This window comes from Lepidochelys olivacea (genome assembly GCF_965140295.1).
Source record: "Lepidochelys olivacea isolate rLepOli2 genome assembly, chromosome: 1".
Classification (NCBI taxonomy): domain Eukaryota; kingdom Metazoa; phylum Chordata; order Testudines; family Cheloniidae; genus Lepidochelys; species Lepidochelys olivacea.
In genome coordinates, this window is record NC_140411.1 from 209,531,025 (window position 1) to 209,554,568 (window position 23,544).

Consider the following 23,544-nt stretch of genomic DNA (forward strand, 5'->3'; position numbering starts at 1 on the left):
TGGATGACAACTCCAATAGTGCACGTTTATTCTGAACAGTATTTTTAAAAGTTTTACTTTCAAGAGTTTGAGAAAAACAAAACATGCTCCTGATGTACAAGGGCAATGATCTAGATTAAAAATGGACCATCTTATTTGTAAAGAATTTGATTACCCCAGTAATTTAAAAGTCATAACATTGAGGATGCATCTGTAAGCCGCACAGTGCACCGGCCCATTCAGACAAAGTCCTAATCAAGAGACAGGGGCAATCTTAGCCATATTCAGTACGAGGCAGTTGCAGATTCCGAAAAAACATCCAAGTCAGCACAAACATTACAAAACCGACTCTGTGCATAGCTGCTGAACCTGGATCACAGCACAGGGGAGGAGAATGTAACAGTGGGGGTTTTTGGTTCAAATTTACTAGACATCACAGGGCACCATCAAGAATTAACACAATATCACTTATTTGTTTTAGCTGTAACAGCATTGGCAGGTTTAACTATTAACTGCACCATGTAAACTCAGCCCATTTGTGTATACAAAAAAAATATTCCATCCCCCCAGACGAGGGACATCATTCTGGGTGCTTCTTTTCCCAGGCCCCTATATTATGGTTTCTGGTAGCGAATGTCTCTTTGTGGAGGACAGTATCTTCATGGTTCAACTGACGTATGACATAACCTATTGTAGAGAGGTTTAAAAGCAACTTGCATGTACACAGCCTAAATGTTGCCTGCAAGCTCTTCATCCAGAACAGAAGTGCTGGTGATTATTTCATAGACACTCCTAACTTTTTAAATCATTGTGCATATGCTGTTATTTTCAAGCTAATGGGAGGTCCTGCTGCAGTAACATTTGGAGTAATAGAAATTTACTGCAGACAAACTAATACTCAACACTATTCCAGTGTCTCCTACTGACAGCACTGAGGTAAGTTCTCCTCCCACACCCAACAGTCTGGGTACACTAATATTAACACAACCGTTTGGTAGCCAGAACTATTGCCCTTCTTCCCATGTATGGGGTGCAGCTTTTGAAGAGGTTTTAGATGAAACCTTTTGATGTGTGTGCTTAAGAGTACAAAAAAACCATTTTCCAAGACTAATAGTCTGAGAAAAGGAGCCTTGATTTCTAGTTTCTCTCCCTTCCACTTCCTATAAAATATTTAGTTAGAAGTTAGTGAGACCGGTTTGCTGTGGAATGGGAGTTCTAAGAATTTTTTTGAGGGATACATTCATAGAATGATGGCAGCCCAAAGCAAAAAGACAGAGACAACCAAGCAAGTCCAGACACCAGACTCGTTTATGCTTTTGAAACCTGCAGGAAAACTGCCTACAAACCACTGATTTATGGAAGCCTACAACAGCAAATCCTAAAAAGCTCACCCCTATACTTACCTCCCCAACCCAAACACTTACCACTTAATTCTAGAAGAATCAAGAGCACTTGGCTTGGCACAAAAAACAGCTATGGTCTGAACTATAGCTGTGCTGCATGAACATCCTCCAATGCATATTCTCTCCCCCCATTAACACCTTTTAGTCCTGTCTACAACTGTTCAAGAAAACTATGTTGGCATCTGAGGAACTAATTGTGCTTCAACACTAATCTTGCTAGAAAGGTGCTGAAACTGCCTCCATAATCAGTGTAGGCAGGGTCTAACTATGCTATAAAACTTTTACAAAACTAGGTAATCTGTGGCCAAGGAAACACTGTCAGCACTTTTCTAGCTAGAGTCCACCACAGGGTGATATGAACACAGTTCCCCTGGCCACTCTAGCAAGGCTTTTACAAAGCCAACGGGGAGTTCTACCACCAAGACTCAATTAGCATAAATCCAGAAACTGAAGTCAATGAGCAGCTACTCAGTTCAGGCTCATCAATGTATTCAAAAAGCTCTCATGGTGAATAGTGATAGTTTTGGGGTTGCCTGTTTTTGATACCAGGGATCTAGATTGCATAATATGAGGTGAGAGACATTTTTTCCTGCCTTAGTCTCACACCCCCAATGTCAAAATCCTTGGTTCCCAAGTCAGCCTCAGAGCAACAGCACCTGCTCACGAGATGTATACTGTTATGTGCACCATGGGTTGGAGGCTTTTGAAGCAGATGGGCTCAACAGGCAGCTGCATTTTTAAAAACACTTATGGCAAAGGAATGCAGTTTAATCTCAATCTAGGTGATGGGGCAGGAGGGTCAGTTTCAATTCAGTGCATTTCCCAGATGCTTGGAGTCTCCTCTTAGGTCAAGTTGGTATGTAACTGCTGACAACAGCGTGTACAAGGTAGCACTGAAATTCATGCAAATGAAGCATGAAAGGATGCAAAGCAGAGCTCAGTAAAAAGTTTACTGTAGTTTTTATGTTACAGTACTAGGAAGAAGCCAGTCAACCAGCCTATTTTCCAAATCCCAAAAGATGTTCCAGTCTGAGCTGTTTTCTCTGATGCTCCATGAAACACCCTTTCACAAGAGGAGAACTGCAACACTGGCAGGTGGGAGAAAAGTCTTCAGAGGAGTTCAAAGAGCAGTTCTTAATCCCTTCATACCCACAGATCATATAAACTCAGCAAGCCAAGCAGAGCCCAGGCCATTTCAGAGATCCCCTGCAAAGCTATTTGATTAGGGTCAGGACTCTGGTTTCCCTTCTCAGTCTCACTGCCTGGTTCCTCCACCTTTGCTCCAATCCCAGGTTTCTTTGTAACCGCAGGTTTGACAGTCCTAGCACCAAACTAACACTTGGACACAGGCACTTGCCTTAGAATTGAACTGGACATGATGATTACAGTCCCTTCTCCCATTCCAGTAGTCTGGATAAAATGAACTGCCCCTTATGGACAGCTGAGACCTGGAGAATTTCACTTGCTCTTAAAACAAGCACCTCACCTCAGGATACATGTTTTTGCAAGGCTCTTCTTGCTGACATCAGATTTAGCTCTTACCCTGGCAAGAGTCTGGTCGGAATTGGGTAGGATGAATGGTGATGGTAGCTGAAAAGGAAGAAACTAAAACTCACTCTGAATCCTTTTTTGGGTCAATCAAGGAATGTAGCACCAGCTGGGGTGATAACTTTCAGCACAGGCACAATAAATGTGCTGGTAAACCAGCCTGCTCTTCTCAGCAAGAGATGGAGAAAAAGTCAAACAAAAATATTTGGAAAGATTAAACATTTTGGGGGGCCTGGGGAAGAAGAGGGAAAAGAGAATTGCTAAAACAAAGTTCACGCATATTTCAGGGGCTGTAAAAAACAAACTGGTATTATAGAACTCAAAAAGGACAAGATATTGCTTTTTCTTTCAACACAGACTTTTTTAGGCCCTACCTTTCGGTGTGAAAGCAAGAGATAAAATCACTCTCTGAAGGAGACTGACTTCAGGAAAGCCTACCCAAGCCCTCCACACCTCAAACTAGGGAGATCTGTACACCTCTTCCTATCCTGTTGAACAGAAAGAGCTAAAAAACCCCAAACATGATTGGACAATCCTTGGGAAAAGCATTACATTTTGTTGGAGAGAGGGCAAGAAGAAAAAAAAAAGATGAAGGGAAGGGGGGAGAAAAAAAAAATCAACAGGCCTCTCTTTCCTTATTTGGCGACAAGCAAGTGCAAGAAAGTGTTCATTGGGGTTTTGTTCAGTTGTCGGTCTTTTGCACATCTGCATTCTGGCCAAGACAAGGGGTTTTGAGGTTTTTCTGGAGGACATGAGCATCTGCTGGCTCTATCCTCTTGTAATAGTTTTTCTTCGTCTCAATGATCTCAAAGCCAAACTTTCTGTAGAAGTCGATAGCTGACTCGTTGCTGATCTGGACATGCCTAGGGCACACAGGAGGATAGAGAAAAAGACATCAGCATTTTCTGTAGTATAAAATGTAGCCTACATACCCAGGAATTGTATACCCAGGAATAGAGAGTAAGGGCTTGTCTACACTGGCAATTTACAGCACTGCAACTTTCTCGCTCAGGGGTGTGAACCCCCTCCCCCCCCCCCCCGAGCACAGCAAGTTTCAGCGCTGTAAAGCACCAGTGTAGACAGTGCCCCAGCGCTGGTAGCCGCGCCCCTCATGGAGGTGGTTTTCTTAGAGCGCTGGGAGAGCTCTCTCCCAGCTCTGTGTCGCGACCACACAGGCACGTTAAAGCGCTGCCGCAGCGCTTTAGCATTGCCAGTGTAGACTAGCCCTACGATGGAGGTGAGGGGGGGTAATGCGCTAGAGTTAGATGCCGTGGTCTAATAGAGCACAGAATTGAGAATTAGGAACTTCTGACATCTAATCCCGTGCTAACACAGATTTCTTTTGTGACTTTTAGCTAACCACCTCACCTCTCTGCCTCTATTTCCCCATCCGTAAAATAAACCTAACCCCTCTCGAGAGAGCTGTTGTGGGGATCAACTAGCTAGCATATGAAGTGCTTTGATTATATGAAGTGTTAAGTATTAACATTATCAGCTCAGTAGTTTCCACCTTGGCAGATATTTTGTGAAATATAACAATACAACCTAGTTTCACTGGAGACACTACTGCAGTTTGATTCTGTAAGTTCTTTCAGTAACACACTCTAAACACTACAGTAAAATCAGGCTTATCAATGACAATCATGTCATGAATTCTACCACAACAAAAGAGTGCTCTGATGGTATTAACACATGCCCTGACCCAACCCACACAGGCAAGACCAGACTGTTTAGATGTGGTTGGGGCTTTGTATTACAGCACCTTCCCTCCTATACAACAGTTTTTGTAGCATAGACAGATTCTGTGGGGTTTGGGAAACATTTCTCCCTCTTCTTTAGAGTTTTACAAAGCTTGGGAGAACAGAAACTCTTGGGGAGGTGGCGGATAATCCCCCTAAACAGCCTTTAATTTTCTATTCTAAACTGCTAGAGGACTTAATTTCTGTCATGGGTCTTATAAAAAAAGATTTGTGTTTCGACTCCCGCTGGCTCAATAGTATCTGTTAAATAAATATTTTCAGAGTTGAACAGACACTCCAGATGCTTGTGATCTAGATGCTTTAGTACAGCATTTCCCAAATGGTGGGTCCTAGACCCACTAATGGGATGGTAGCAAGGTTCCAGATGCATTGCCACATTCAGGACGAGATTAACCCATCACAGGGCCCTGGCCTATGCAAACACACACTTCTCTCATCCTGGGGAAGAGGGGAGGTCTGGAGGTTTGGACAGTGAGCCAGACCTGAACTCACCTCGCAGCAGTGGCTCCAATCCTAAGGGGCTAGACCAACTCCCAGCTCCAGGATCTGTGAACCCATGCATCAGGTCACAATGCCTGGAGCAAAGCTCAGTGGGACAGGAGCACCAAACTGGAGTGAGTTTGTTCTCCAGCACTTCCCCGCCCTCACCCCAGGGCGTCCCTTCTGCAACTGGGCTGGGATTAGGGTTGCTGTGTCAGGGTGAAGGGTGCATCTGTGTAATAGTGGTTCGCAAAGACAGACAAAATGCATTTGGTGGGTTGCCTTAGTAAAAAGTTTGGGAATCACTGCTTTCACATATCAAGGTCCTAAATGACATGATGTGGAACCAATGGAACAAAAACAGAGTCCAGTCTCATCACCGGCAATGGTCAACATCTAAGAGGGCATTTCACACTTACGACATAAGGCCATGTTTTTGAACATTAGTTGCCTAAAGTTAGGGGCCTAAATTTGAAGATGCTGGCCCAAGTGTCAGCAAAACCAAGAATATGGCCACTCGTAACAGGTATTTGGTGTGCCCATCTTTGCCAGCTATTCATCTCCCATCCTAGAACAGTACTTTGGTAGGTGGAGAGACAGATTATGTAGGGCGCGCCACTCCCCCTTTTTTTTGGCAACAGCAGCAGATATTTCAGATTAGTCTTCCAACGTGCACATTACTGTAGCTTCTTAACTTGGAGACAGAAGGAAAACTAGTATTCATTAACAAATGTTTAACGATGGGCCTGATAGGCCACTACCTCTGAGGGGAGAGAGCAGGAAGCATTTTAGTTAGTTTGCAAACAAGCTCCACTGCAAGGCTTTTCCTATCAGTCACTACTAGCCAGAGTCAGCACAGTAAACTTTTGAGAATTCTCCCATTAGGGTCTTTGCTTCAGCTTCCTGCTAATGCAGTGCTGGGTGTGGGGACTGACCAATCCATCAGGAGATATTAGCTTGTTAAACATTCCACATACTAGGGTCCTCAGCAATCCTGGTGGAGGCTCAAGATTCAGTCAACTGCTCTGAAGTAGGATCAAAACCACATTTTCTAGTGATCTGGCGTTTTAATGTACATGTGTGGACTGGGTATCATTATAGACACTTACCACCTATGACATTTTAGTTTAATATAGGATTTATAGTATTACCTACTCTAAGGAGAGGAGATATCAGTGTGGTAAATGTTTGTTTATTTTTAAATGCTGCCCATTGTTTAATTGATCTTGCTGTTTGGCCATTAGCATGTAGTTACAGTGCTTTAAAATAGGGCTGTCAAGCGATTAAAAAAATTAATCGCAATTAATTGCATGATTAATCGCACTGTTAAACAATGACAGAATATCATTTATTTAAATATTTTTGGATATTTTCTACATTTCGAATACAAAGTGTACAGTGCTCACTTTATATTTATTTTGATTACATATATTTGCATTGTAAAAAACAAATAGTATTTTTCTATTCACCTAATACAAGTACTGTAGTGCAATCTCTTTATCATGAAAGTTGAACTCACAAATGTAGAATTATGTACAAAAAAACCCACATTCAAAAATTATTATTATGTCCCTTGATACTTCAACCACCATTCCAGAGGATGTGTGTCCATGCTGATGATGGGTTCTGCTCAGTAACGATCCAAAGCAGTGCAGACCAACCCGTGTTCATTTTCATCATCTGAGTCAGAGGCCACCAGCAGAAGGTTATTTTCTTTTTTGGTGGTTTGGGTTCTATAATTTCCACATCAGAGTGTTGCTCTTTTAAGACTTCTGAAAGCATGCTCCACACCTCGTCCCTCTCAGATTTTGGAAAGCACTTCAGATTCTTAAATCTTGGGTCAAGTGTTGTAGCTATCTTTGGAAATTTCACATTAGTATCTTCTTTGCATTTTGTCAGATTTGCAGTGAAAGTGTTCTTAAAATGAACAACATGTACTGGGTCATCATCCGAGACTGCTAGAACATGAAATATAAGGCAGAATGCAGGTAAAACAGGAGACATACAATTCTCCTCCCAGGAGTTCAGTCACAAATTTAATTAACGCTTTTTTTTTTTTAAACAAGCATCATTAGCATGGAAGCATGTCCTCTGGAATGGCGGTTGAAGTATCAAGGGATATATGAATCTTTAGCACAAATAAACATAAATATCTTGTGATGCCAGATACAACAGTGCCATGCAAATGCCTGTTCTCATTTTCAGGCGACACTGTCATTAAGAAGTGGGCAGCATTGTCTCCCGTAACTGTAAACAAACTTGTTTGTCTGAACAATTGGCTGAACAAGAAGTAGGACTGAGTGGACTTGTAGGCTCTAAAGTTTTAAATTGTTTTGTTTTTGAGTGCAGTTATATAAACAAAAAAACTACATTTGTAAGTTGCACTTTCATGATAAAGAGATTGTACTACAGTACTTGTATGCAGTGAATTGAAAAATACTGTTTCTTTTATCATTTTTCATGCAGTGAAAATATCTGTAGTCAAAAATAATATAAAGTGAGCAGTGTACACTTTGTATTCTGTGTTGTAATTGAAATCGATATATTTGAAAATATAGAAAAACATCCAAAAACGTTCAATACATTTAAATTGGTATTCTATTGTTTAACACTGCCATTAATAGTGACTAATTCTTTTAACTGCGATTAATTTTTTTGAGTTAATTGCATGAGTTAACTGTGATTAGTCGACATCCCTACTTTAAAATTCAGCACTACTTTTGAAGGAAACCTTTCAAAACTAGGGAAGCGTCTGCTACTGGGCAGTGCCTGGAACAAATCTAGAATTTGAGTGCTGAATGGCTGGGCAGTATTTATAAGATGGGACCAGTTTTGATCCATCATCCCACAGCAATTGAAACTGAAATATTGTACCCTCCTCACTCCCCTATGGAGCCTCTCCCAAGCCCAGGAGAGCAAGAATGTCATTTACTTACAAATAGATGTTGTCAAAAGTGCCATCTTTCTCACAGATGTTTAAGACGTGATTCAACATTTTAGTTCCTGCCAAGGAATAGAGAGAGACTTAATCACCCCACAAATGTGCAACCAAATCAGTTTAAAGTTTGCAGTCAGCTCTGTAACTGCTTAATTCCCTAAGCAGGGATATACTGCTCTTAGTGAGTTCATATGACATATTCATAGAGCAAGTGCTGAGAGCATTGCTATTGTACTCTGAAATTAGCATACTATACTGCACTTCATGTTTTAAGTGTTATTTGAGGCTGCTATGAACATTAAAATCTACACACTGGATATTTTAAACAGTAACTTAAAATTAAGTTGCCTAAATTCAAAGGCCTCAGGGAGGCTTAAAAATATCAATCACAAGGAGGACTCCCTGCAAAAGAAGATATTAAAAATAGGAGAAACCTCATGTCAGAAGACCAGGAAACATATTTAGAACAGAAAAGATTATTGAACATAATAGTTTGCTCTTCTGTAACACCTTTCATGAAAGATTTCAAATCATCTTACATATTTATGAATTAAGCCTACCAACACCTTGTTATGTATTTTCCCCATAGGTGAACAGATGCAGAGAGTTTAAGCAAATTAAATTTAAGGTTAATAGGCCTATCTTCCCTCCTTTGACTGTTCACAAAGTCTAATTCTTTATAATTTCTTTTAAGAAAATGCCTTAATGCTTTTAAAGTTAACAGAAAAAGCTTACAGCCTAGCAATGCTAATAAGCAACTCTACGTGGTACCAATGATTTGATTAGAGAACCTTCTTCAAAAGAAAACTTCCAGGGCCTCAAAGTGAGCAAAGAATGCGATTAAATTTAAGTAATAGCACTGACAGTATTAACAACATTACCTGACAAGCAGGTAACAAATAATTTAAATGAATAAAGCTCCGTTTTTGGCTTTTTGTCCCAGTGAAAGATTTTAATGGAAATAAAAGGCCTGTATTAATGTGAGAAGCCCATAGATCTGGGAGAAAAAGCTGAACCCCCCCCCCCGAAACTATATGCTATGATGTAGATAGAAAATAGCAGCTCTCCTCAAACAAGGAGAGTTAACTTATTGTGATGGAAAACTAAGATACATGGTGACTGGATGGAACATTGTCCAGTGGGTTATATTTCTACGTGTGCCACTGACTGGCTGTGAGACCCTAAGGCATATCATTTCCCCTCTCTTTGCTTCGGTATTTTTTATCTGTAAAATAGAATACCTACATCACAGGGAGGGTCTTAGGCTTGATATACAAAGAGCCCTTTGAAATCTTGAGTTAGAAAGCAGACTCACTTCCACAGGACAGGGAAAGCAGAGTTCACTATAAAACAAGTTCTTCTTTCCCACAGCTCCCTTCCTAAGACAGGAATCATCTTCTAATAAAGCATTAAGTTCTGCTGTATCAAAGGAACTGAAAGCTTTAGAAAAGCATTCAGAAGGCTGCCCAGCACTTTTTTTTTTTTTTTTTTTGGGAAGATGCAGATCAAAATGCAGGTAGCCTTACCTATTCCTAGCCTTCGGTAGGGTGCCAGGCATCCAAGTGTCATGATGTAAAGTCTCTTCTGGTTCTGAGAGTGATCCACTCTGCAGCACACTGCACCCACTGCAATATCATTGAAATATGCTGCCAGGGAGGGAAACAGTCAAGTTTTGGTCATTTAGAAATCTCAAGTCTTATAAATATCCTATCCTTCATTTGTCTTCCTTCACTTCTCTTCTTTTTCCCCATAACCACTTTTTCCCTTTTTCTGGGGAACATGGATAATTATATTCTTCCCAAAAATACAATAAAACTTTTAGTCAAATAAGTCATATGGAGATATATCCAATTAACTTCTTCCACACTGCTCCAAGAAACATTCAGGTAAATGTTAAATCTTGGCTGACATTTTCTGGGTGATGTTTGCCCTGTGGTGCTCATGTCAAAGGATTTGATTAATCAGAAGTCCAGCCAATGAACCACGTGGGAAAAAGGGGTAAGATTCCACATACATTTTCCTGTGCTTCCCCTGGTAATGAACAGAACATCTACTCCCAATAAAGACAGACCCTATTTAGACTGCAAGTTCTTTAGGGTAAGGACTATGCCTCATACAGAGCTAAGCATATTTTCACTGCTTAACAGAACAGGAGGAGCTAGTGTCACAAATACCAAGAACAGAGGAGGGTAATACTTCCACCCACCCCCAAACTACGGACAAAAACTGTACCTAATTTAGCTAGCTCGCCAACCTCCAGCACATCCTTGTAGAACTTGTCATTGTAGCTGACAGGAAAAATGACCTGATTTAACCTCTTCAGCTGCTTAATGTTGTGTGGCGTCACATCTCCCAGCTCGATCCGGCTACTGGAACAAATCAAAACATGCTTAACACGTCTACAAACCCACAATTTATAAGTATATCAAATATTTAAAACCAGGTATTTTATTTATACCTAGAGGGCTAGTTAGCTGAACAACCAATTGAATAGCTACCTGAATCATTGGTGTGGGGTCAACACGCACACACAGCTCCTACTCCCTCTTTTGCGGGCAGCTGCTTTAATACCAAGAAAAAGTCCCAATCAGTACCATAAATTCAGAAGATGCTAAAGGTCTTGAAATGGTTACACAAGGCTGGCTCTCCACAAAATACTGTGTCTGTGTGTGTGTGTGGTTGTGCCAGCATTGGAGAAAGAAAGCAAAAAGAGAACATGACAAGAAAATGTCAGAATCACCCTGTGAGCCAAGTGGCACTAGTTTCCAAACCTTCCCCTTAAATTTTTACCACAGATTCACTAAGATTGCCTCTGTGCCAGCCTCATGTGTGCCTCTCTCCATCTGTTCAATGTACAGAATAAGCTCCTTAGCCAAGTCCAACTACTAACAAGACAGTCCTGAATTTGTGCTGATTTTCAACAAAATCAGGGGATGAACCTAAGAGAAGTCAAATTACCTAAGAAAGGCAGGTCCTCCCTAAACTTCCTTCCCAGAGAGTCCTGGAGGCTGCACAAAATATTGCCACGAGCACTTGAGCTAGATCTGTTTTAATATGCTGGTGAACTACTGCTTGGGGGGAAAAGGTCACAGATTACAGTCATCAAAGTCACTGTTCCTGTTAAATATGACAGGAGCAGAACTGGGACTGTAATCTACAACTTTTGAAATACCATTATGATGAACAATACTGAGGAAAAATAACATGCCCTTTCATAAATCCAGAATACAGACTCCTGGTAGGAACATGATGCATCCAGGACAGCAATGTGTGGGGATATCAACTGTATACACCATCCCTGCCAATTTCTCTCCAAGCTATGGAGGGGGACTTAAAAGAATGCTCTAACAGCTTTAGCAAGGACTTGCATAATGAAAAAAAAAAAAACACAACCTTGTTCCAAGTGGACAGCTCTATATACACAGGCAGCTGCCAGCTCATTGTGTGTTATGACTGAGGAGCAAGCATGGATGATTCCAGATTAGTCTACGGCCTCAATTTTATTGACTAACGTATAGACAACTAGAATTTTCTTCTGCTCAAGAGACACCATTAGCGTTTTGTTTTGTTTTACACTCTATAACAATTCTGTTTTCAGGAAGACCATTTTACAAAGACATATGCAGGCTGGCAAGGTTTGAGGTAAGTACACTTCTCTAGAATTATTTTGATTTCCTGCACTTTTTTTCCTAACAGCTAGAGCTGTTCACACGGGTTAGTGTCTTTAGAAGAAAAAAAAAAAAAGTATAGATGACATATGCAGAACACTGTAAAACAAGTATGACCTCTGCTGAACTAGGCACCCTGCTGTCTTCAAGTACTGCCCCAAACATGCGGGATACAGTTTAGCTCTGTTTTATTAAGAGATCAACTTCTTTAAGCAAACAATTTTTTAGTCTCTTGATTAACTACTGACAAGTTCAACTGTATTTAATCACTTTAGGTACAATATACATCTTAATTAACTATCAAGTCAACTACCACCAGCAATGAAGGAAGTTAGGTTTTTGTTTTCTAAACATAGTGTTATAGCCTGAGAGAGCTACTACAGATCTTAGGGCCACAGTATAGAACCCCCAGTATGTACTTTAAGAAGTGTACACAGCCCAAACACACACTTTATAAAGTGTGCATTATTTCTGTACAGCTACTGAAGCATTCACAAGGTCTGCAAGGCTATTTCATTCATAGATTCTAAGGCTTAGATGACGATAATGATCCTTCCGAGTTTGATCTCCTGCATAACAAAAGCCATAGTTTTCTCCTAGTGATTCCTGCATTGAGCCCAAAAACTTGTGGCTAAGCTACTAGAGCATATCTTACCTTTTAAAAAGCCATACAGTCTTGATTTAAAGACTCAAGGGATAGAGAATTTACTGCATCCCTTGGCAATATGTTCCAATGGTTAATTACTCTCACTGTTAAGAAATATTGCATCTTATTTCCAATTTGAACTTTGCTGACTTCAACTTTCAGCCACTAGATCTTATCATATCTTTGCCTGCTAGATTAAAGAGCTTTCAGGTATAGAATCACAGAATATCAGGGTTGGAAGGGACCTCAGGAGGTCATCTAGTCCAACCCCCTGCTTAAAGCAAGACCAATCCCCAATTTTTGCCCAGATCCCTAAATGGCCCCCTCAACGATTGAACTCACAACCCTGGGTTTAGCAGGCTGATGCTCAAACCACTGAGCTATCCCTCCCCCCGTATCAGATAGAAGATACGGGAGGTATCTTCTCCTTCTGTAGATAATTATAGACAGATCCAGCCCCCTCTTAACCTTTCCTTTGGTAAACTAAATAAGTTAACCTTGGTTAGTCTCATTGTAAGGTGTGTTTTCCAGACCATTAATCATTCTTGTAGCTTGTTGCTGAACCCTCTCCAGTTTTTCTATTTCCCTTTTAGAGTATGACACCGGCACTGCATGCAATATTCCAGTAATGACCTCACCAATGCCATGTACACAGCTAATATCACCCTACTTCTATTTTATAGTTTATTTTAATACATCTGAGTGTATTAAAAGCAGAAATGGCTGGGAACCAAGTGGCCCTGTTGAGCTATTCCACAAAGTACCCATTTTTCTTGTCACCCTCACAGTTTTTGCCATTCCCTCTGTGTCACCGCTATCTCTTTTGCCTTAGGCTACTCTGAGCATGTCTACATTAAGGATTTTGGCACTACTGCATCAGTGCAACCTCTCTCCTTTTCCTCAGCGTAATTGCACCAATGTAAAGCAAGGCTTGAACCAACATGACTTACCCTGGGGCAAGCAGTGATGTTGCAAGCCCCTCTTTTCACTGCTGCAAAAAATATCTAACATGCCATTGGTATAGGGTCTCATCTAAACATTCACTCAGCGCTCTAGACCCTGTCTACATGGTTCTTCTAAAATCCACACGCTTGCAAATGGTCCTTTAAAATGCATCAAACCCAGTTCTTGATAGCAGGTGTAACTGGATTTCATCTCGAAAAGTCAGTGCCAACGAGAAGAGAGAGGACCAGATACAATGCCACAGAGGAATCTTTTGTTGAAAGCATATTTTCAGTATATACCACTACATGATTGTCATCATATAAATTAGACCCCAAAAATCTTCATGAGCTGAAGGAGAGCTTGGCCCTCCATTCCTCACCACACAGGCCTCCCTCTCCAAATGCTCCTCCAGTTTGCACAGGACTTCAAAGCTCAACCTGGCCCAAATCTGCTCTTCGGAGCACCTGCGTGGACAATATCTAATGTCCACAACAGGCCTTAAAGATCTGAGAATCACATGAACTGCATTAGCTCTGAAGAACTGTGGACAAAGAAAAATAGATTCATTTTGTCTAGGGAGAGATGGGACAGCATAAGTACATGGAAAACAGGGACCATTCAGCGCATACATGCTGAAGCTCACTATCTGCAAGAGTCACTCTGTACAGACAGACAGTTTTCCGTCTTCAAATCTAAGGACTTGTAAAGTTGCCCTAGACCAAACATATCTCGGACACAGCATATATATTTGGCCATGCTTTTCTCTTCATTTGCATCAGTGACAACACAAGTATAGCGTTTGAAAAAAAATGTTAGTAATGAACGTGTATTCTTTTGTTATTTGCTAAAAACTATTCTATGCCCAAGGTATTAATGAAAACTGTTTACTTTTTCTATTTAGTATATCCTGAGGAGGCCATCTCTGTGCATTCCACTCTGTATGTAATTTGTTGCAGAATTTCTATCCCTTATGGTGGTGAAGAAAACTTTAAAGACAACTTCAGGGTACTCCCGCATTACAAGTGCTACAGTGGTACAGCTGTAGCACTGTAGCTAAGCCACTCTAGCATAGACACATACTACTGCAATGGAAGGGATTTTTCCATGGCTGTAGTAAATCCACCCCTTTGAGAGGCAGTAAATAGGTCAACAGACTAATTCTTCTGTCAACCTAATTATGTCTACAGTGGGGGTTAGGACAACCTAACTACATAGCACAAGGCAAGAAATTTTTCACAGCCCTGAACAATATAGCTAGGTTGACCTAAGTTTTAGGTGTAGACCAGACTCTAGTGCAGATCTCTAGATCACGATTGACTGGTCAATCCTGGAGCCTCTAACAATCAATTGTGATCTCCAGCCCCTAAAAGGCTCCCTGCCTGCCCTATGCCGCTCCCAGAAGCGGCCAGCACCCCCCTGCAGCCCCTGGCAGGGTGGGGCAGGTGTCTCCGCACGCTGCTCCTCCTACAAGCACTGCCCCTGCAGCTCCCATTGGCCAGGAACAGGAAAGTGTGGCCAATGGGAGCTGCAGGGGCGGTGCTTGCAGGCATGAGCAGTGTGTGGAGTCACAAGCCGCCCTCCCCCCCCCGCGGCCACAGGAGCATGCTGGCCGCTTGCCTTAGCCCTGCTGTGCCACCAACCAGGAGCCGCCCAACGTAAGTGCCACCCAGTAGGAGCCCACATCCCAAGCCCCCTCCCAGAGCCAGCAACCTGCACTCCCTTCTACACCCAATACTCTGTCCCACCCCGGAGCCCACTCCTGCACTCAAACTCCCTCCCAGAGCTTGCACCCCTCACCCCCTCCTTCACCAGGCTCAGCCCGGAGCCCGCTCCCACACTCCGAACCCCTCTGCCCCAGCCCACAGCCCGCACCCCTTCCCGAAACCCAACCCCCTGCCCTATGAAAGTGAGTGAGGGTGGGGGAGAGTGAGCGATGGGGGGGGGTGGGGGGTGGAGTGGACGGGGCCGATCCTGGTTTGCACTTAAATTCAAAAAGTCATCTTGTGCATAAAAAGGTTGGAGACCACTGTTAGTGTAACAGATGCAGTCATAGATACTCGAGTCTTCAGACAGCCTGAAACAATCAACTATATGAAATGTCCCTATCTTAATGGAGCATTAACACTGAAACCGACAACATTATTTCACTAATTTTAGCAGAAACATCCACCTAATGTCCTCATCCCATAATCTCAAACTACTGACAACTGTATAGGTGACAGAGGAGTCCCATTTGTCCCCCACCCGGATGCCAAAATTTCTTGCTCTGACACCCCACTCCCAAATTTCTACCACAACTCCCAAAAGTTGTGTTTTTAATACAAAATTCTGCAGCCCGTTAAACTTGTCAACATAAAATAGAATTTAATACCAAATTAAAGCAAAGGGTCAGGATTGTACTGTTTTTTACTAAGTTAGATAATACAATCTCCACTGACCATTTAAATGACGCTGACAAAGAATTTCCAGTGTGTAGTATGTGTGTGTGTACAATGTGATGAAATTCAATGGGCCTCACTATAGAGTTTAGGGCAAGTGTGTCACAACATACATGCAACTTCAAGTCTGGTGGAATTTGAGTCCATTGGACAAAAATACTACACCATTCTTCTTCTTCAACACTTCACTAAGTGATTTTTAAAAAAAAAATCTCAAACTGCAAAAGTGTTTAATTTACTTTAATGTCCAAAAAAGTCTACTTCATGTTTTCAAAAAGTCAAGCTCAATGTCCAGAGTTAAGTTACAAGGATGTCTGAGGAACCTTGTCTTACGATTAGAAGTCTAGTAGCAAGTGGAACTCCAGAGAAACTTTGGTCTTTTCATACTATATGGCACTTTTCATCCCACAAACATTATGTAAAGGAATCACTTAACTACTGAAGGGCACCCATGACTTCTGGGGTATAATGCAGCTGCTGACAATGCACAGAAACACTACACAAATTTAAGAAAGGAAACAAAGAACGATTCTACATCAAATTGAAATGGAAGTAGGAATTTAGTGAGGTGCTTATTGCTACTGAAACTGGAAGCCTGCCCAGAACACTGGCATTAACACGTCCACTATCACTGCTCTACAATCTTTCCAGTGCTTGCCAAACACAAGCCTGCTTCCCCCGAGATCTAATTACAACTCATTGTGGTATGGGTTGAAAACCATACATAGGGGAGCGCAGAGTTGGTGTTACTGTGCAAACTGTAGATTTGAAGTTGGTAGGTAAATAACCTATTTGGCCCTGGTGGAACTGACAAGTCCCACTCACTTCACTGGCAGCAGCATCTGCTTGCACCAGGTCAGAATGTGTCCCCTTGATGGTGTACTCAAAGGAAGCAATGCTGTACCAAAAAGAAAAGGAGTACTTGTGGCACCTTAGAGACTAACCAATTTATTTGAGCATAAGCTTTCGTGAGCTACAGCTCACTTCATCGGATGCATACTATGGAAACTGCAGAAGACATTATATACATAGAGACCACGAAACAATACCTCCTCCCACCCCACTCTCCTGCTGGTATCCTTATCTAAAGTGATCACTCTCCTTACAATGTGTATGATTGGAAATGGCCCAACTTGATTATCATGCACATTGTAGGGAGAGTGGTCACTTTGGATGAACTATTACCAGCAGGAGAGTGAGTTTGTGTGTGTATGGGGGTGGGGGGTGAGAAAACCGGGATTTGTGCTGGAAATGGCCCACCTTGATTTTCATACACATTGTAAGGAGAGTGATCACTTTAGATAAGCTATTACCAGCAGGAGTGTGGGGTGGGAGGAGGTATTGTTTTATGGTCTCTGTGTATATAATAAAAAGAAAAGGAGTACTTGTGGCACCTTAGAGACTAACCAATTTATTAGAGCATAAGCTTTTGTGAGCTACAGCTCACTTCATCAGATGCATCAGATGCATGCTGTAGCTCACGAAAGCTTATGCTCTAATAAATTGGTTAGTCTCTAAGGTGCCACAAGTACTCCTTTTCTTTTTGCGAATACAGACTAACACGGCTGTTACTCTGAACGCTGTACCAGTTTACAGTTCAAAAGGAATTCAAATTATTTCCCAGAAACATTGATCATGATGAGAAGCTTCAGTGACAATCAATATTCAGAGCTTTCAAAACCAGTTAGAACCCACTATAAAGAGGAGAAAGGGAAATTTCAAGTTTTTTTTTTAAAATGTTACAAGAATCTCAGCCCCATTCAACCATAAAGCTAGGATCGATGCTCTGAGAACGACAGCTAGGATTGATGCTCTGAGATCGATCCACTGGCGGTCAATTTAGCGGGTCTAGTGAAGACCCACCAAATCGACAGCAGATTGCTCCCCAGTCAACCCCTGTACTCTACCCCCAACGAGAAGAGTAAGGTAAGTCGGCAGGAGAGTGTCTCCTGTCGACCCCCCGCAGTGCAGACCCCGTGGTAACTCGACCTAAAGAACGTGGACTCCAGCTATGTTATTTATGTAGCTGGAGTTGTGTAGCCTAGTTCAACTTACCACCGTAGTATAGACATAGCCTAAGTAATGCAAGTCCCTTTCTAAAGGGATGTACCTGACTGAAACAGATCTCTGTGTAACTGATAGCAGAGCTCAGATTTATCTAAAGCAGCTGGTGTTCTAAATTTAGCAGAACAGAATCTCCAACTCACAAATTTTACTGGAGGTATCAAGGAACAGTCAAAGTAAGCTGGGGGAGAAAAAAATTTAACACAACAAATTGAGGACTCAGGAGAGGGTTTGCTGCCCAGTATACAGCAAGCTAACTTTATTGCTTCTGTTTTGGCTTGCAAGTTAAAACAGAAGTCAAGACAGGATAATGCACTCCCATAAATTAAAACTGAAACAGAGCTATGAATGATCTGCAAAGCATAGCTTTGCTTAGAATCTCCTCCAAAGCCAGAAGAGCCTCTAGTTTTCTTAAACAGATTGGCTTTCTTGCTAGGCACACAGGTTACTCAGGGTTCAGGGGCATGTCAGTTTGTTTTCAACTATCCCTTAAAGACCTGTGGGTTGCACACCTACTCTGCTTCCCTGCAGCATTTTTCAAATGCAGCCAACTGTGGGGGAATTGGGGGGTGCAAAGCAGCAGCCCCTCCCGCAGGGCTGCCAACAGGAGTTGGGCCGTGCCCTCCTCTGGAGCCAAAAATGCTGGAGCAGGCAGCTAGCGTGAGTTTCCCCACCTTTCCGGGGATGGTGGGGGTTCGGGCTCTGGACATGCTGCCTCCAACTGTGGGGCCCTGGCTGCTTGGCAGCAGGTGCCAGCCCCAGCCGCCCATCCATCCCATTGCCCCTGCTGCCTCCCTACCCACCTCCCCATATTTGGCTTAAATTTGTCCCCTGGCTTGCCAGGGCTAAGTAAATGTGTGTTTCTCATGTTGCTTCTGATGCAGCCTGTAGTGTGCTGTATCAAATGTAGCTGTTGTGTGATGGTCACATTCTACCCACGGTACATGAAAGCGTAGGATTACCAGATCTAGGTCCTCAGTTCAGGACTCACTTTCCTAGCCAACTGAAGAACAAGGACATTCCTGTATTATTGTGGCAGTCTACCTGTCCAGGCACAGCGAAGAGTCCAACGTGAGCACAAGGCTTCACAAACTTGATCTACAGTTTGATATCCTCAGGCATTAGGGCTTTACATGTTTCCTCAATACCTACTCATCTGAGGTCTAAGCCTAGCCATAGCTATTCATCATGTGCTCTTCAGGGGTTTCATGCATATTACCACCACTTCTCTGGCCTATATTCAATGTTCCCAACTGTAGTCTCACCTCTATAAGTCCACAGAGAGCCAGCTGCCTCTGGAAGAGCTCATCTGCAAGGCTTCCAAGTTTCAAAGCTTTTTGGGGGAATAGGGGGTGGAAAAGACCGTTGATTACTATGCATATGTGTAGTATCTAGCATAGTAGGGTCCCGATTTCAGTTGGGTCCCCTGGACCAGTGTTTCTCAACCTTTTTGATTCCAGGGACTAGTTTTCTGCCTTCCTGAACTGTGTCAAGGAGATTTTAGGGACCGGCGTTGGTCCATGAACCGGTTATTGAGAAACACCGCCCTGGATAATACCATGACATCTGAATCAACCTGTAGAGTCCTTAAGGCCACAGATAGAGCTTCTGAGAAACTGCTTTTCTGTTTTTCATTCCTCTTTGAAGTCTGCCTTTTGGCTAGACCCCTCCTGCCTCAGCAGGTGGTATAACTTTATTTTCTGACACATTACAAATCCCACAGAAATGTTAATCAGCAAGTTGTAACTTGAGCTCTTGCAAGTCAGTGAGAACCTCCCTTTGTACAGTCCTTGCTTGGAGGCAGCAATGTAAAAACTTTAACAAAACAGTGTAACAGAATGTGATATAGAGACAGGGATGCTATTCGCAACTGCTTTGCATGCAAACAGTGAGGTCAACAGGGGGCGGAGTTCAAGTTCCTCTCACTAAAGTCCCCCCCACAACTAATCAGAGCCAATATTTTTAATTAAAAAAAATATGAAAACTGGATTTATGGCAAAAATAAGAGAAGCAAAAGTGGATCTCCATGGACCATCAATTTCACAAGCTGCAAAGTGAACAAACATGAAAAAGTTTTGCAGATAACCTTTACATTGGATAAACTTAGTGAGTAAGGCCTGGTCTACACTACAGGATTAATTCGACATAAGCTGCCTTGCCTTGACCTAGCTGTGGAAGTGTCTTCACTTAAATTTGGCTCCAGCTGACATAAGTGCCTCTCTACGCTGCTTTTGTAACACCGCCTTCCAAAGCAGCATAGAGTCACGGTCGACGTAATTAGGTTGACGCAGTGTTAGTGCAGAGATTCATTGCTTACATCGACTGTTATTGGCTTTCACGAGCCACCCCACCATGACAGTACAATCGATACAAGCACTAATGGAGAGAATGTGCACCGCTGACACAAGGAGTCAAGTGTGCACACACACAAGCGATTTAATAACTGCAATAGCTGTATGTTGATGTTAAGTTAGGTTGATGTAATTTTGTAGTGTAGACATGGCTTAAGTCATGAAAAAACAGGGAAGGTGTAGAAGATGAGAGAAAAGCAAATGTGATCATGATCTTCAGAAAAACAAATGAGATCCTGATAATTACCCTTCCGAAAGTCTAATGTTTAACCTCTCGTAAAACAGAACAAATCAGAGAAAACTGTTTTTCACAGCTAGATGATTTCACATCCTCCTTGAAAGAAACCACAGCTCTTCTCCATCTTATGCAATATCTGTCAGTAACAGGGATCTTTCTGCTAGAACTTCCAGCATTAGAAAGTCCAACGGACAGGAGTTTTAAAAATGGGAAGAGGCTCCCTCCAGTAGCATAGGTCTCCTTAGAAGAGAATGATGGGAACTTCTGCGAGCACCAGCAGTGGAGGACTTGTTCAGAAGCTTACAGTTCGGCTCACTTGCTGGAATCCAAGGAGCCACAGCAGCTGCCAGCAGAGGTCCCTTAACTTCTCATTGATTTCTCCTTGCTCTCAGCAGAGGGGGTTCTGGGCCTATGCAGATTCTATGGCCACACTAAATGATATGGTAGATTCAACATAGAACGTGAAGCAACTGCACACGCAGCTTCACTGCTGCATGTTCTTCTAAATTCAGAGAGATTGGAGAGAAGAGCCATAAACCACATACACTGTGCCACTGCCTCCTTAGATTTGAAGGGTCACAGAACATTAGAGGACTATGAATGGCTTCTTCCAGAACTGACCTGAATGGAGCAGGATTGGGGACATAAAATTGAGTATTAATTTGTTATGAGGGGGTGGTAGTGGGGTGTTGTACTTGTATGGGAGCCCCAAACTCAGAAGCCACTGAAAGCCAAGAGTACACAGAACACGACAGAGCTGCACTAGAGGGATATATAACTATATCCTGCCAAGAGACCCCAGTCTGGTCTGCCCTGACATGCATAGACATACAAGTATCATATCCAGGCCCAAATAGCTCCTCTGTCTGATTCACAATCAACATGGAGTCAGAGGAGAGCCAAGCTGTAGAAATCTGCAAGATGGGTTACAAAGAGAAGAAAAAGACAAAATTCTAGCTCCAGCAACAAAGGAGCGGACCTAACTTAATAACTATGCCAACTGCTGGCTCACCTTTGCTGATCAATTCTATTGCCCTTCCCTACACCAAATAAGGTAACTCTGACTAGCTCCAAGGGAGTGGGAAAAGAGAAAGGAATCCATCACTCCTGTTGGGCAATCTTTTATTCATATGCAATTCTATGGAACCATTCCACATTGTTACCTGATGTCTAAGTTTTGGAGCCTGTTTTTTATCTCTCAGCTTCACTGACTCAGTCCCCGAAAACCATTTAAGGTGTTTGAAACTAGTCATGAAAATGAGAGATAACCAAGTTTTTATCATCAAGCAGCCTTGGTTTGTGACCTCATCCCAACTGCTAACAAGTTAATAACAAATAGAAAGTGGTTTAAAAACCTAAGAACTTCAGCTATCATTCACCCTGCCTTAAGCTGCCAAACTGGAATAGTAATATCGGACACTTATAAAACACTTTCCAAACAGTAATTATTTGCAACACCACCTCTGGAAGACAGCTTAGGAACACCCTTATTTTATAGAAAGAGAAATTGAGACACTAGACATAAACAGGTCATCAAATCTGGGAACAGAACCTTGGTCTCATGACTTCCAGTCCTGTGTTCAAAGCACTAGACCATGTTACCTCTGTTTAGCAGTGGAATCAGTGTGTCATTTACCACATTTGAAATCCCTATCCTACATTTTCACAAGACAACCAGAAAGGGAGGGAGACCCCAAACAGATTACACTGCAGAAATCATTGTTAGCTACAAAACATAGCTCTTTCTCATCCATCCATGTCCTGCAACCTCAAAGAGATGTCAATAGAATTTAAAGGCTACATCAAAGCAAATACTCATGGAAATTACACCATCCTTTCAAACCTCCCTATAAAGCAGTCACACAAAATTCTACCTGGCCTGGGGAGGCAACATTTTAAGATAAAACATTATTTCCAATGCTGTTCAATCCAGAACTTTGCTGAGTGACTTCCAGCTACCAATTTGATGACACTAGTTATATCTTCTTTATTATCTTCTTTATTATTATCGTGAAGGGAGGCTAAGGAGATTGTATGCTAAAACCAATTTGTTTTTATATCAATTTGGCAAGATAACTTCACAGGAAAGACCTCTGCACAAAATGATAATCTGCATTTCCCAACAGCGGAATGGAACGCACCAGCTTTTCCACCCAGTATTTCTGTAGTACAGCAGATAAGGTGAGACAAGGACTAGGAGAGCCGCTTTTGTCGTGCAGGTGGGGTACTTTCGAAGGGCAACGTGCTGTGAGCTTCTTGTAGATAAACATCAGTGTTTACCAGACAGACCCTTAATGGGTTTTACTTTAACACTAAGCACCGACTGCAACTCAATAGCTGAGTTTTCTCTAGCCCGTTCCACACACAAGGTAGCCACACGACAACCAACAATCCAAGAGCCCGGCCCAGCAGCACGCCCCAGGGGCCGGGCACAGACAGCCGGGGGCTGCCCGGCTGAATGGAGGGCCCCAGGCAGGACTTGGCCGGGAAGCGGCGGGGCACGGCGAGGGGCGGACAAGGCGCGTGGGGCGGCTGGAGAGCGGTTAACGTCTCGGTGTTCGCGCAGCTTCGCTGGGGAGCGGCGGAGGCGGCCCAGGAGTAGCGCTGGCCCCCGCCCCGGGAGGATCACGCCACCAGTCCCGGCAGCCCGCGCAGACTCCGGGGCCGGGTAGGACCAGGCGGCTTCCCCCACTGATCCCGCGGCGCCTGGGGCTCCCCCGCTGGCCAGGGCCGAGGCAGGGCCAGCCGCCGCCAGCCGGGGATGCCGGGCGGGAGCTCGGCAGCGGCACGGAGCCGGGCACGGGGAGGCCCCGGTCACAGCGAGGCCGGGCCGCGCCAGGCCCCCCCCGGGCTCAGGGCCGGGCTGGAGCTCGGGGCCGCACTCACCCCTTCATGGTGCGGCCTGGCGGGGCCGGGATCCGCGCTCAGTGCGTGCGGGGCCCGACGATGCGGCTCCGGCCTCCTCCTCCTCTCCTCCTCCTCGGCGCTGGCGGTTCGCCCTGCAGCTCCCCCTCCACATGGGCCTCGGGCCGCCCGTCCGCTGCGCTCCGCCCCACCCCGCCGACGTAACCCCTCACCTCGCTGCG

The 23,544-nt window shown here is 43.3% G+C and overlaps 1 protein-coding gene across 2 annotated transcripts; it reads right to left on the reverse strand.

Annotated features, from left to right (window-relative positions):
• On the reverse strand, positions 1-23,543 carry NAA50 (N-alpha-acetyltransferase 50, NatE catalytic subunit). 2 transcript variants are annotated; one of them, XM_084642558.1, is made up of 5 exons: positions 23,345-23,543; positions 10,341-10,474; positions 9,635-9,754; positions 8,107-8,173; positions 1-3,793 (listed from the first exon to the last, which is right to left on the reverse strand). In XM_084642558.1, the coding sequence occupies exons 1-5, from the start codon at positions 23,350-23,352 to the stop codon at positions 3,613-3,615; spliced, it is 510 nt and encodes a 169-aa protein (XP_084498684.1). In that variant the 5' UTR covers positions 23,353-23,543; the 3' UTR covers positions 1-3,612. The 2 variants fall into 2 exon arrangements, with proteins under 2 accessions (XP_084498684.1, XP_084498683.1); XM_084642557.1 differs by having other exon boundaries at positions 10,341-10,477; positions 23,345-23,537.
• Between the last annotated feature and the right edge of the window lies 1 nt (position 23,544).

Excerpts from the sequence above, each read along its gene's own strand:
- NAA50 (XM_084642557.1), bottom strand. Across the intron at positions 9,755-10,340 it reads TGGCGAGCTAGCTAAATTAG|CATATTTCAATGATATTGCA; the intron begins GTACAGTTTTTG and ends CCTCCCTGGCAG. Across the intron at positions 3,794-8,106 it reads ACTTTTGACAACATCTATTT|GCATGTCCAGATCAGCAACG; the intron begins GTAAGTAAATGA and ends TGTGTGCCCTAG.